Source organism: Pelmatolapia mariae, linkage group LG1, assembly GCF_036321145.2.
Source record: "Pelmatolapia mariae isolate MD_Pm_ZW linkage group LG1, Pm_UMD_F_2, whole genome shotgun sequence".
Lineage (NCBI taxonomy): Eukaryota > Metazoa > Chordata > Actinopteri > Cichliformes > Cichlidae > Pelmatolapia > Pelmatolapia mariae.
In genome coordinates this window covers 7,044,606-7,057,240 of record NC_086227.1, presented here as the reverse complement: position 1 = coordinate 7,057,240, position 12,635 = coordinate 7,044,606, and the positions used below count along the sequence as shown (strand labels likewise).

The 12,635-nt window shown below is 40.0% G+C and overlaps 2 protein-coding genes across 3 annotated transcripts in view; both read left to right on the top strand.

Moving 5' to 3' along the window:
- The first annotated feature begins 1,370 nt into the window (after positions 1–1,370).
- On the top strand, positions 1,371–11,194 carry ero1a (endoplasmic reticulum oxidoreductase 1 alpha). Its single transcript, XM_063470867.1, has 15 exons — positions 1,371–1,766; positions 2,565–2,684; positions 2,778–2,861; positions 3,204–3,245; positions 4,964–5,040; positions 5,411–5,484; positions 6,058–6,178; positions 6,571–6,632; positions 6,730–6,756; positions 6,829–6,921; positions 7,045–7,291; positions 8,775–8,844; positions 9,311–9,397; positions 9,513–9,649; positions 10,276–11,194. The coding sequence occupies exons 1-15, from the start codon at positions 1,689–1,691 to the stop codon at positions 10,334–10,336; spliced, it is 1,380 nt and encodes a 459-aa protein (XP_063326937.1). The 5' UTR covers positions 1,371–1,688; the 3' UTR covers positions 10,337–11,194.
- A 202-nt stretch (positions 11,195–11,396) lies between these two features.
- pacsin3 (protein kinase C and casein kinase substrate in neurons 3) overlaps positions 11,397–12,635 on the top strand; it is a 38,918-nt gene continuing 37,679 nt past the window's right edge. For both annotated transcript variants that reach the window (XM_063470856.1, XM_063470850.1), the window contains exon 1: positions 11,397–11,841. The gene's annotated coding sequence lies outside the window, so the exon portion shown is untranslated. The remainder of the gene's footprint in view (positions 11,842–12,635) is intronic.

Sequence of the window (12,635 nt, the reverse complement as noted above, 5' to 3'; positions counted from 1 at the left end):
CACCCCCATACCATCAGAGATACAGCCTTTTGAACTGAGCACTAATAATAAGCCGGATGGTCCCTCTCCTCCTTAGTCTGCACAACGTGGCATCCATGTTTTACTAAAAGAATTTAAAAATTTTGAATTCCACTTTGCCTCAATCCATTTTAAATGAGCTTTGACCCAGAGAAGACTGGATCATGTTCACATATGGTGTCTTCTTTGCATGACAGAGTTTTAACCTGCCTTTGAACTGGAAGTGTTCCTGAGTGCATGCAATGATTTGTGACAGAAACCAGAAACCCCTCATAATGTGTGAATTATGCTTCTGTGGGAAAGCTACATCATAACTTATGATGTAATCGGAAACTCATTTTAACACTACGCTGTAACCTCCTACATAACCCGATGTGCACCTCCCATAAAATGTAACTACACGTTGGGTCAATTCATCCCACAATGACTTGAATGGTGTGCAAGGTTAGGTAGTGTAGGGATAAAGGGAGTTTCCAGTTACAATGTCAGTTGTTTCAATTCAATTTAATTTTATTTATACAGCAAGGTGCTTTAAGTTGTAAGATAAAGATGCTACAATAATACAGAAAAACCCCCAACAATCAGATGACCCCTGAGCACTTGGCAACAGTGGGAAGAAAAAACTCCCTTTTAACAGGAATAAACTTCCGCAGAAGCAGGCTCAGGGAGGGGCACCCATCTGTTAGACCAGTTGTGGGGGCAGGGGGGCAGGGGGAGACAGGACAAAAGACACTGTGGAAGAGAGCCAGAGATTAATAATTAAATATAGGGCAATGTATAAACACATGGTGAGTGAAAAGGGGTGACATTTGTAGATTTCCCACAGAAGTCTAAATCAAGCTTTAGTCAGGTTACGTGGAAGACTATGCTAAAAAGAGTTTTCGGTTATGACATAAGTTAAATTTAAACATAAGTTCTCTCAGGGGCAACACCAGTTTCCTCCCACAGTCTAAAGGGAAGAGGTTAAATAAATGAATGGATGTTCTATTTTAAAGCTATTTTACTATTGTACTGGCTGCTGTATCACAGGAGTGATGTCATTTGTCTTTTCTACGGTAAACTTTGAGCGATCGCTCTAAGTGGAAAGGCCAATAAATTATCGTCCTTTAGCGCCGCCGTGTGGTTGACCTTTAGTATTACAGCTGCCATTTTTTTAAACTATAAAATCATAATTATCGTTTTGTCTGTACAATGTGGGCCGGGTTTTGTCTGTACAATTATAATACGTCATGTATGTCACATTGAATTCAGCTTTACTTAATATAATTTTTTTTCTCCTGAGGCAATCTAAAAAAAACAGCGAATCGCCTCCATGTGAGCCTCGCTGTGAGTTCCAGTCGGATGGTTTTGTGAGCGAACAGGAAGCAAAAAGTGCCCAGCGTTTAAATACCTACAAATACCAAAGTGTTTAAAAAGAGGAGACACTGGCAGCACTGGAGTGATGTCAGTGTGATGATACGTGATTAAAGCTGCTGCTGCTGCTGCTGCTAATGGTCGGGTCGTCACGTATTGCACGTAGCGGATTGGAAATGAGGAAATAACCAGGAAGCTGACAGCAGATCACCTCCTCCTCCTCCTCACAGCTGCTGCTGCTGCTTTCATTCACACGTAGTTACAGAGAGAAGCTGCAGTTTGTCAAGCAGAGGTCCGTGGAAACAAGAAGGGTCGTCATGAAACTGGTGGTCATCGTCCCCCTCCTCCTTCTCCTCGAGGTGTCCGGATACGCAGAGTGCAGGTGTTTCTGTCAGGTGAGTGCTGGACGCGGTTCTGACTTACTTCCTACATTGGTGGGATTATTTGACTGGGTTACAAAGGCTCAGTAAGGCTTACCTGTGTTGTTCAGGTAACTTGTACTGATTCATTTTACATGAGTGTCGGTTTTTATGGCTACCCTTAAATCCCAGAGGATTTGACTGTGAGTCAATGGCCTCAAAGTCATTTTGAATGGTAGAAGGAAATAAAAAAAAAAAAAAAAAAAAAAGCAAAGTTGGTTTGATAGTACCAAGTAACTGGAGTTCACTTCTTGTGTATTGATTTCATTTTAATGAGTTTTTTTACACTTGCTTAGTGGGGTTTTTTTTGTTGTTGTCAGTGATTCGTATATCAGTAACAATACAGTTCTGTTAAAACAATTGTGGTTTGGCCTAGGCCCCTGCATTAAATGTGAATCGGCATTAAGTAATTTCTTTATTTCTGTGTAATGTCACACTGATGTTGTTGCTTATAAATACCAAGTTTTGTAGTTGAGCACCCTGGAGGCGAGGAAACTGCCCATGTTTTGTAACAATGAAGGTGCTATGGTTTAATTCCCCTCATATTTTGATTACTTAAGAATTTTTCTTGTGTACACATTACATTGATATTCAGATCTATACTTTATTGACCCCACAAGGAAAATGACTGTTGAATAAAAATAAATAAAAATAGTACAGTCTACTATTGAAGCACTCTTTACAGTGTTTTCCAATCTTACTTCGGCTTGCTCTCAGGAGCATACTACACTGTACACTGGATAACCAGCTGTTTGCCTGTTCCCTCTGCATCAGGTGACAGGCGACCTGGATGACTGCACGTGTGATGTGGAGACCATCGACCGCTTCAACAACGACCAGCTGTTCCCAAAACTCCAGAGTCTTCTTGAGTCTGATTACTTTAGGTTCTACAAGGTACGGGGGACTCATGCACCACACATACGTATACGCACATCTGTGGGTGAGGTCTGTTGCTCTGAATGTGTGTTTGGCTTCCATCCTCTGCAGGTGAACCTGAATAAACCGTGTCCTTTCTGGACTGCCAGCAGTGAGTGTGGTCTGAGGGACTGTGCTGTGCAGCCCTGCTCTCCTGTGAGTTTAACCCTCATATAGCAGCTGTAAACAGACTTTTACGCCCCCCCCATTCAACCTGCTGTTAATGTCTGATCACTGTCTGTATAACTCATAACGATAGAGCCGCGCATTGGCATTGTTTCTTGTGAACCAACCTAACTGCTTTTGCATATCAAGATTAAATTGAGGGTGCAGCCGTTGTGTATTTAAATACCAAGTGTAAATGCAAAGACCTGTGGACTAGATTTAAATATCATTTAAAAAAAAAAAAAAACTACAAAGATTACATATTAATGTAATGTAACCAGGTGAAAGAGGAGAAATGGTCACATCAGACTGACTGAAACTGTCTGTTCACAGAACGAGGTGCCCGAGGGGCTCCGATCCGCTCCCCACAACAAGGTGAGTATCTCAGGATCAGTAAGTGGCACAAACTGGCTGCGACTCAGATGGCCTCTTTATTTGTGTCCCATTTATTACATCAAATCTGACAACAGTTTACCTTCTCCATATGTAAAGTTTACTGAGGATTAATGTCACTTTGGAAATGAATCAAAACTGGAGTCATACAGTAAGTAAACACACCCTCGTGCAATTTATCACTTAAATGCCAGACGACTCAAATACAGTTATTAAGAGGTGATGCAGATTCTTCAGTATTAACAATGTGTGTGCACTCGAGTCAGTGCAGTCTCTTCCAGTTACAGGGGAAAAATAGTGTAGACAGCTTCTAATTGATGAGTGCATCTACTGTGATGGGTTAGAGAGGAGCTGCTGTAAAGCCTTGAACCTTTTTGCTGTCAGCATCTTGTTTTGTGTTTTGTAAAAAGACATGAGGATGAACGCAGGAATCTGTATGGAATTATTTATATGTCAAAAATCATGTGTGAGAAAAAGCATAATCTGAGCAAATAACTTCATTTCATTGCCATGTTTTCATTTACATTTCAGAACATCCATCTTTTATATCCCATGAAGTCTATGGAAAAAAGCATTGCTTCTTCATTCTTTAGAGAGGGCCTGAGAGATTTCTCTCAGATTGTGAAAGGGGTCGCTTGAGTCACTTGTGCAAAAAGAAAACAAACAAAAAAAATCCAAAATGGCAATCCTGTCACAGCTCTCCCCCAAACTCAGCATAAAGACACGCTTTCCCATAATTATCTCTTCTTCTTTTTTTTCTTTTTTTTACTCATCCTGCTGAAGACCTGATGACCTTTAGCTGCGTCGAGTATCCGTCCATCTTTCCGTTCACCCATTAACAATTTTTACAAGAGTCACTACTGCTTCTACAGCACAATTTAATCAAACCTTTACACAGTCAAACAAACACACAAAACTGGTTTTCATTGAAACTATTGTCAAGGTTTCATTTTTTTTCTTCAGTTTTGAGATTAAAAAAAATTCACTGATGCAGAATGTAGTTGAACCATATTATTATTATTATTATTATTATTATTATTATTATTATTATTACCTTTAGCTTAGAGACAGACCCACACTGCTGCTCAGCTGCCAAAAACATTTTATACCATCCATTAAATCTACAAATCCTCACAGTGTGGCAATATTTCTGGATTTGTGGCTAATGTGACAGTTTTGTAAATGTAAGACCTGTACCAACGATTTCAGAGTACTGTAGCACATTTTGCTTTTTATAAAGACTAATTTTGTCGTTGTTGTGGGTTTTACAGGAGGACGTAATGTTTAAAATTAAAACAAACAAACAAAAAGGTCATGGGATTCTAAAAAGTTTTATTTGCTGGTGCACTAGAGCACCTTTTTGCCACAATAAAAAATGTTTCTATGTTTAATGCTCGACATGTATTAAAAATAAAAATGTAATAAATCACATTTTTACATCATGGCATTAAAGTGAACAGGTTTATCCGCTGTATTGTGTTAGCAGTTAGCAGTTTTGTTACTTTCACTTTCAGTAATGGTGCTTTTGCTTCCTGCTGTTAATGAGTCATCACAGCAAGTTTGATAGAATATAGCTTTGCTGCCCCTCAGATTTTCTCAGTAATTCATAGAATTGTAAATTTAAAGTGTGTGTGTGTGTGTGTGTGTGTGTGTGTGTGTGTGTGTGTGTGTGTGTGTGTGTGTGTGTGTGTGTGTTTCAGTATTCAGCAGAAGCGAACGAGCGGCAGGATGAGTGTGAGAAGGCGAAGCATCTGGGAGCTGTAGATGTCTCATTAAGGTGAGTCTCGTTCATTTTGCTCAGTTCTTTTCTTCTTCTAAAAGTGACTTTTTGACCTTTTTTCATTCAGATTGTTCTTTTGAGTGAATTGTGCACTGCATTGGATGAAACTGTCTGGAAGGCGGTTGGGGTTGGGTGGTGAGCATACAAGGCATAGTTCGGGTGAAAGCTGCTTCTTTAGCCTGAAGAACCATACTCGTTATCTTTGCTATTGGGAACAAAATCATTAATATGTAACTCAAATTATTTTCTGGTAACACGTTCAAGCGGGATACCAAAGTAGGATTTAACTTTCTTTTCTGACCTATGAACCTCCACACTGAGGTTGAGCACAACTAAGCCAACTGAGTGCTCTCCTTTTTGTTCCCAGCGCTGAGACCAGAGAGGCTCTGCTCGACTGGAACAAATATGACGACGAAGCAGAACGCTTCTGCGTGGTTGACGGTACGTCTCAGTCCATCTGAATGAAGGAAGAAGCAAATTTGATACATTTTGATTACCAAAAATAATTGCTAATTGACACTAGGCAGAAATATGATAGTCAAATGCTGTAGATTTTAAGGCAACATGTGTACGTCAACAACAAAGTTAAAGAATGAAAATGTTTTGGAAACATAACAGATTATTTAGCTTAGCATAACTGAAAGGGAACATAAAGAAAAGATAGTATGTCTTGTTTTTGGTAAGGGGATATGATTACAAGAGACATTTTTAGGGAATGTAATGCTATGTTTAAGCAGTATTGGGACTGACTGTAAAACATACTCCAAGGAGTAGTTTTAGGGAACATGATTCAAGCAATTACAACACAGAAGATGGTGCAACATGTAGAAAATGTAATGAAACACTAGGATCCATTTCTCCAAAACCTTTGTGAAATGCTAGTGTGTAACTCCTCTTTCCTGAATAAATCCCCTCCACCACCACCCTCTGCTACATTCTGTCACATGTGGCTGACAAAAAAAGATGTTTTCATTATAATGACTTGCAGCTGAATAAAGGCTTGCTCTTTTCTAGACGAAGAGTCACCAGACTCCCAGTATGTCGACCTGCTTCTGAATCCAGAACGCTTCACAGGCTACAAAGGACCAGAGGCCTGGCAGATCTGGAACAGCATCTATGAGGAGAACTGTTTCAAGTAAGCGTTCAGAGCCCACAAAATAAGTGACTGTAGTTTATACTTTAGCGTGATTCACAGTTCAAAAATAATCCCCAGTTATCTCACACTGCGACTTAGAGGTTGTTACCTCTTACTTCATCTCCTGTTTGAAATTGATTGCTTTAACTCACTTCCAGCCAAGTTTTGAGGAGCAGGCGGATGGCTCTTCAATGCTCACAGCCATAGAGGTGTCCGCAGTGACCATGTTAGGGACATCTATATCCTCTGACATCAGAATAGTCTGAAGCCTGAGCTTTGGCTCACAGGGATGATTTGTATATAGAGTGACATCATGTTGCCATGTTTACTATCAACATCCACCACTGTGACCACCCTGTAATGAAAAGGAAACCTTTATGTGTCCTTCCCAGACCATATACTATCAAACGACCACTAAATCCCACCTCATTCCAGAGCAGCCCAGGAAGTGAAGGTAGGAATTCTTCAGTGTTATATCTCACCATTTTTCTAAAACAATCACAGTTTTGTTTTGTTTTCTCCATTTCTGATGACACGCACTTTGTTTGCAGCGAGGACCTTCTACAGCTGGCTGGAAGGTAAGCTGATGCTTCACCTTAAGGTTCTCTTTTTGTCGAGTTTTCGATAAATTGTCTGCCTTTCTCTCTCAGGCCAGTGTGTGGAGAAAAGGGCTTTTTTCCGGCTTGTCTCAGGTCTCCACGCCAGCATTAACATACACCTGAGTGCCAGATATCTGCTGGATGGTGAGGCAGAAAAAAACAGCCCTTATTCATTTTCTTTTTCCTTTTGTCTGAAGAGTCAAAATAAGCTGTTTTGTCATAATGGTTCCTAACTGACACTCACTTTTATTGCCTTCTTTCCTTCAGACAGCTGGTTTCAGAAGAAGTGGGGTCACAATGTGTCGGAGTTCAGACAGCGTTTTGATTCGGAGCTGACGGTCGGCGAAGGGCCCAAGAGGCTCCGCAACCTTTACTTCCTGTACCTGATAGAGCTGCGAGCACTGGCTAAAGTTCTGCCGTTCTTCCAGCAGTCATCCTTCCAGCTGTACACGGGCAGACCCAAGGAGGACCGGAAACACAAGGAGCAGCTGCTGGACATCCTGCAGCTGGCCAGGTTGGTCTCAGACCACACCAATCATTGTTAGGTTTTCACTGAATAAAGGTATAATACAGCATGCCCTTTTTTTCTTGATACCTAGTATTCATGTTCTATAAAGGAAAGATCAACCATATTGTGGTTTTTAGCAGTTAATTTCACGCAAAGTGCGCTAATCAGAAATGCCTGATTTGATATAGATTTACACTCAGGTTGTCAAGGTGCAGCTCGAAGATCTTGCCCTAGTTCTGCTGTGGATTTGACTCCATGAAGCTGAGATCAGGGCAACTTGATGGTCAGATCAACTGCTGCAAGGGTCCTTGTACATCTCGTGGCTGAAGTTTTCCTTGTGGCTCTGGCCGTACGCTTGCCCTCGCTGTCATGCTCCAGAGTGAAATTGGCACGAGTCAAATAGCTTATTGACAACATCACAAAATGGATATGAATGTAAACATCTGAACTGTATGGTTTCTGATGAGAAAAGTGGATGTGGATGGGTGGTGTTAGAAAGAAGTGAGCTCTGTTAGCACTCTGGGAAATGTAGGCAACAGATTCTGACATAGTAGAAAACACCTGTGGTTTTACAGCAACGCTTTTTTAAGTCCAACAGTTTAATCACAGCCCCTTCCAAGGTTAATATAGTTAGCTAAAAATAAACTGAAAACTACAACTAGATGTGAGAAAGTGTTGTAGTTCACTAATAATAAAAATAATAATAAAATAAAAACTAGACTTTTGAAAAAATTCAAACTAACTGGAGTGATTTTGAGAACTAACTAAAATGAAATACAAATTTCATTATAACTTGCTTGATAAGTCATGGATGGGTGTGTTTATTATAAACTGTGAGATCAACTGCTTTCAAGAAGTTCAGCGTGTTTATATTATTACACCTGTACTAATATCCCCATATCGCCTCTGGCATATGCCCTCCTTACAATAATCACTAAAAAGACTAAAACTAACACTGCAACTAATAAAAACTAAACAAGTTCAAACAATAAAAACTAAACCGAAAAAAGAAATTGTACTCTGGAAACTAACTGAAACTACACTAAATTAATAACAAAAAGTCCAAATGAAATGACAATAAAAGCTAAAAACAAATTAAATAATACAACACTGTACTAACTCTGGTCACTTCTTCGCACTTCACACTTCTTTCTTTATTAATCTCTGTCTCTCTTCCACAGCACGTCTTTTATCCTGTCTTCCTTCTTTTACCTCAACCGGTCGCGGCAGATGGCCGCCCCTCCATGAGCCTGGTTCTGCTGGAGGTTTCTTCCTTTTAAAGGGAGTTTTTCCTCCCCACTGTCGCCAAAGTGCTTACTCATAGGGGGTCATATGATTGTTGGGTTTTTCTCTGTATGTATTATTGTATGATCGACCTTACAATATAAAGCACCTTGCAGCGACTGTTGTTGTGATTTGGTGCTGTATAGATAAAATAAAATTGGACTTCCATGCAATGTTTTGATGATGTTCATCTCCTCTTTTCTAGATCTTTCCCTTTGCACTTTGATGAGGCTTCTCTGTTTGCTGGGGATGAAAAGGAAGCAGCCAAACTGAAGGTCAGCAAGTGTTTCAAACTCTGCTGAAGTTGATATTGTGGACGTAATGCACCGACTGATTACATATTCACAGGGATGTTAATTAATATTTTCAGAATGCTCCCCACCCATATTTTTGATTGTTTGAGCTCATAAAATTCAAAATGATTTATAATTAACCTTCTGGTTTAACTGCATAAAAGCATTCAGTTATATTCTAGCCACGCCAGTTAGAACTCTACGTGAAATTGTGCTCTAAAAACATCGATGCATCAAAAAATGCTCTAGCTGCAGAGTGAATGCAGATACAGAGATACGGGGAAGCCGATGCTTTGAAACCTTTTATCGCATTAACAAAGCTGCTGGGAGAGATCTTGTGTACGCAGGGTTGCTGCAAACACACAGTAATACTGACTGGAGTTGCAGTTTTAATTTGTGTGGGTAACTTTCAAGATTTAAAATGACCTGAGTTTTCTGTGAATGTCAGGAGGATATCAGACTGGCCTTCCTCAACATCTCCAGGATCATGGACTGTGTTGGGTGCTTTAAGTGTCGCCTGTGGGGGAAACTGCAGGTACCTGTTACTTTCCTCTTAGTGCCTCTCGTTAGCTTGTAGCGCTTCTTTTGTAAAGATGAACTTGATTTTTTTGTTTTTGTTTGTTTTGATCGCTGCCTCTCTTGTGTCACAGACCCAGGGATTAGGCACAGCCTTGAAGATTTTGTTTTCAGAGCGACAGATTGAAGCTCTGCCCAAATCCAGTAACCAGCGACCCAGTTTCCAGCTCAGCCGGCAGGAGATAGTCTCCCTGTTCAACGCCTTCGGAAGGTCAGAGAGAGAGGCTGTGGACATCAAGTCATACATGTGCCATATTTAAAAAAATCTCCGTAGTTCCAGCTCACACCCACTCTGCTCCTTGGAGAGCTTTTGTTGCCTGCGCGTTAGTTTATTATTGTATCTGAAGCACTTTTAAAACCTGAAAATGATTTTTGGATGTGATAAATGAGCATGCGCCATTTATTATTCAGAAGCCTTTGATGCATCTCCTTTGCGAAATCCTTCTTGAGCTGAGTGCTTGATCTATCAGGAAATTTAGACTGATATTTATTTGAGTTACTAAATGCTTACTTTGTGTGTAAATACAAAAGTAAGTTTAATCAATATCAAACTCCTAAGTCTGTCACTTTAGAACAAGTTTATCTCTATAATAGGAACTTACATAAGTGAGTACTGATCTTATTGGAAATTCACACTCATTTAAAATAAAAGTTAAAACAAATATGTTCAATATGAAATCAAAATAGTGCAAAACTTGCCTAAATTCTCTGTAAATTGCGAATATTATATTGTAGCCTCAGAGAAACTGGGTTTAATATTAGTTAAAACATACTGGAGTATTTTTTTCATTATTTTGTACTTATTATTTTAACTGTGTCCTCCTGAATCCTGCACAGGATTTCCACGAGCGTCAGGGAGCTGAAGAACTTCAGAGTGCTGCTAGCAGAGGAGCAGTGAGGACATCCAGAGGAGTCTGCCTTCACCTGTTGACTCCTCTCTGATGGGGCTTTATTTCAACATGTGCACTTTTGTGGTCCCAGGCCACCGACTGCCATCTTTCCTACTGTCTTAAACCTGCTGAAATGTCGACTGAAAGATCAGCTTTAATCAGCCAAGTGTTTATTTTTCCTTAAAATAATGCATTGCTTTCTTTTGAATTAAACTAAAGTCATATTTAAAAAAACAAAAAACAAAATCACACTTTGTGGCATGGTTTAATGTTCCTTCAAGCGGTATCATTTTTTTGCTGATGGAGAAACGTGCTTGTCTATTTTCAAATGCGCTTTGATCAATGAAATCACTTCAGTTGCTGTTTGGGAGCTGACTGCTAAGAATTCTGTCTCACCTGTTCACACCTGTGTTGTTGGGATTATGCTTTGCTCCTGAGGATGGCGCTATTTGTCAAGAAAATAGATGAGAAACGTCAAATCTAAATTGAATGCGGGCCACAAATATGCAGTATGTGGAAAAGAAAACTATACAGGAATGGACACCAACGTTTAAAATTCATTATCACACTGATTCTCGTAACAGCCATCCTCTGTTTTCAGAGTCGCAGGTACTTTCAGGTGCATGTCCAGAAGTTATAATGAAACCTGTTTCCACCTGGGAGGAAGGTTTTGTAAACCCTTCAGCACAGATCCCCAAAATATTTATATACTGTTGGTAATATTCAGATTGTACATTGTATTTGTGTATAAGTTTGGAGATTTAAAATAAAAAATATATATATATATATATAAGTCATTTTATGAAAATGTAAACGGTAATAAAATTTTAAAATTATTTTTAAATGTTCTAAATTCAAAGCTGTTTTTTATGAAATAAATGTGAATATTTGTATTTGTAATTGGGCGTGGTTTGCGCTTATGTGTTCAGTGGCTTGGTCAGAGAGTCTGCGATGGATGTGTGAGAGCGCTGGAGGGCAGCATGCAGCCGCCCGCAGACAGTGAAGGGTTAACCTGTAATAGGATGAATGGATATTGTGGTGAGCAGCATCTGATTACACAGAAACGCCAGCAGGAAGACACGTCCGTACACCTACCAGCCCAGACAGCGATTGCTTCCTGCCAGGGAATACAAACGCGCTCTTTTTCCCTTTTTAATTAGCGTTATCATTATTATTTTTTTCCCTTTCTCTCAGCGTGCAGGCTATAACTTTACTTCTTTCTTTTTTTTAACCGAGCCGAGCAGGAACCGAGCCCGCCGTTATATTGGGAGTTTGTTGAAACAGTGCTGTGGCTGGAGGAGTGTAAATGGCTGAGAGAGGTCGACGGAGGACTTGGGAGACAACTTGCAAGGTGTCGCACTTTGTGGAAGCCTAAAAAAGGAGTATTTGTTTTTGTTTTTATAAAGCGAATGTCACTGTTAGCGTGACAGGAGGTGGTGAAAGAGTAGGGGAGAGGCTGCAGCTTCAGGAGGATCTTGGTGTTGGTTTGTTCCTCCGGCTCGGAGAGAAATAGGTAAGGCTCCTCACCTGCCTGCTGTCTGCACATGTTCACACCCTGAACACTGGAAACACTTTGCGATGGGAAAACTGCCCAATGCAAGCAACTGGAAAGAAGTGCTGCTGTTTTATCGCCTGCTTTTTGTCTTCCCAAAAATGTTTCCACGTGTATTTCATAGAGACTAGTTTTAGTTATTATTAATCTAGCTCTAAGTATAATCAGAAATACACCGTCTGTAATGAATATGCAAACATCCATGCAGTGACTATTAAACTTGCCATTTTTCGTATTCCAAACCAAAGTGTGTAAGCTTACGCTTAAAGCGGCACCAGGTGATTTTTGACCAGCAGGGGGCAGAAAAATCCCCCCCCCCCCCCGCTAAGACCATGTAGTAATTTAAATAGATTTTAACTTTGTGCTATTATAATTCTGCCCTTTTGCTGCCCATTGTTGTTGCTCATATTAATTAGTACCTGTAAGTTAGCCCAAAAAAACATGAATAACACACATGACCCTTGCAAGGCACAGCTTTAGCAAAGTGTTATAACAGAAATGCAGACAATGGCAGGTGTAGTTATGCAGTCTTTTTTCCCCTTTCAGTTTGTCCTGTGTTAAAGTGCTTTACAACTGTGCCAGTAGTGCGCTCCTCCAGTTATACTAGGGACAAACCACAGGACTGAAGCAACAGAATTTTAGCAATGAAACAGTTAAATATATATGTTTAATGTTTTACATGAGGAAAAAAATATGCATACAGTGGCTCAAGTCAACTTAGCATGGAGAATTTGAGTTTGGGTAACAGTTACATG

Excerpts from the sequence above, each read along its gene's own strand:
- ero1a (XM_063470867.1), top strand. The coding sequence starts at position 1,689 with ATGAAACTGGTGGTCATCGTCCCCCTCCTCCTTCTCCTCGAGGTGTCC. Across the intron at positions 7,292-8,774 it reads GACATCCTGCAGCTGGCCAG|ATCTTTCCCTTTGCACTTTG; the intron begins GTTGGTCTCAGA and ends CCTCTTTTCTAG. Across the intron at positions 8,845-9,310 it reads AGGAAGCAGCCAAACTGAAG|GAGGATATCAGACTGGCCTT; the intron begins GTCAGCAAGTGT and ends TGTGAATGTCAG.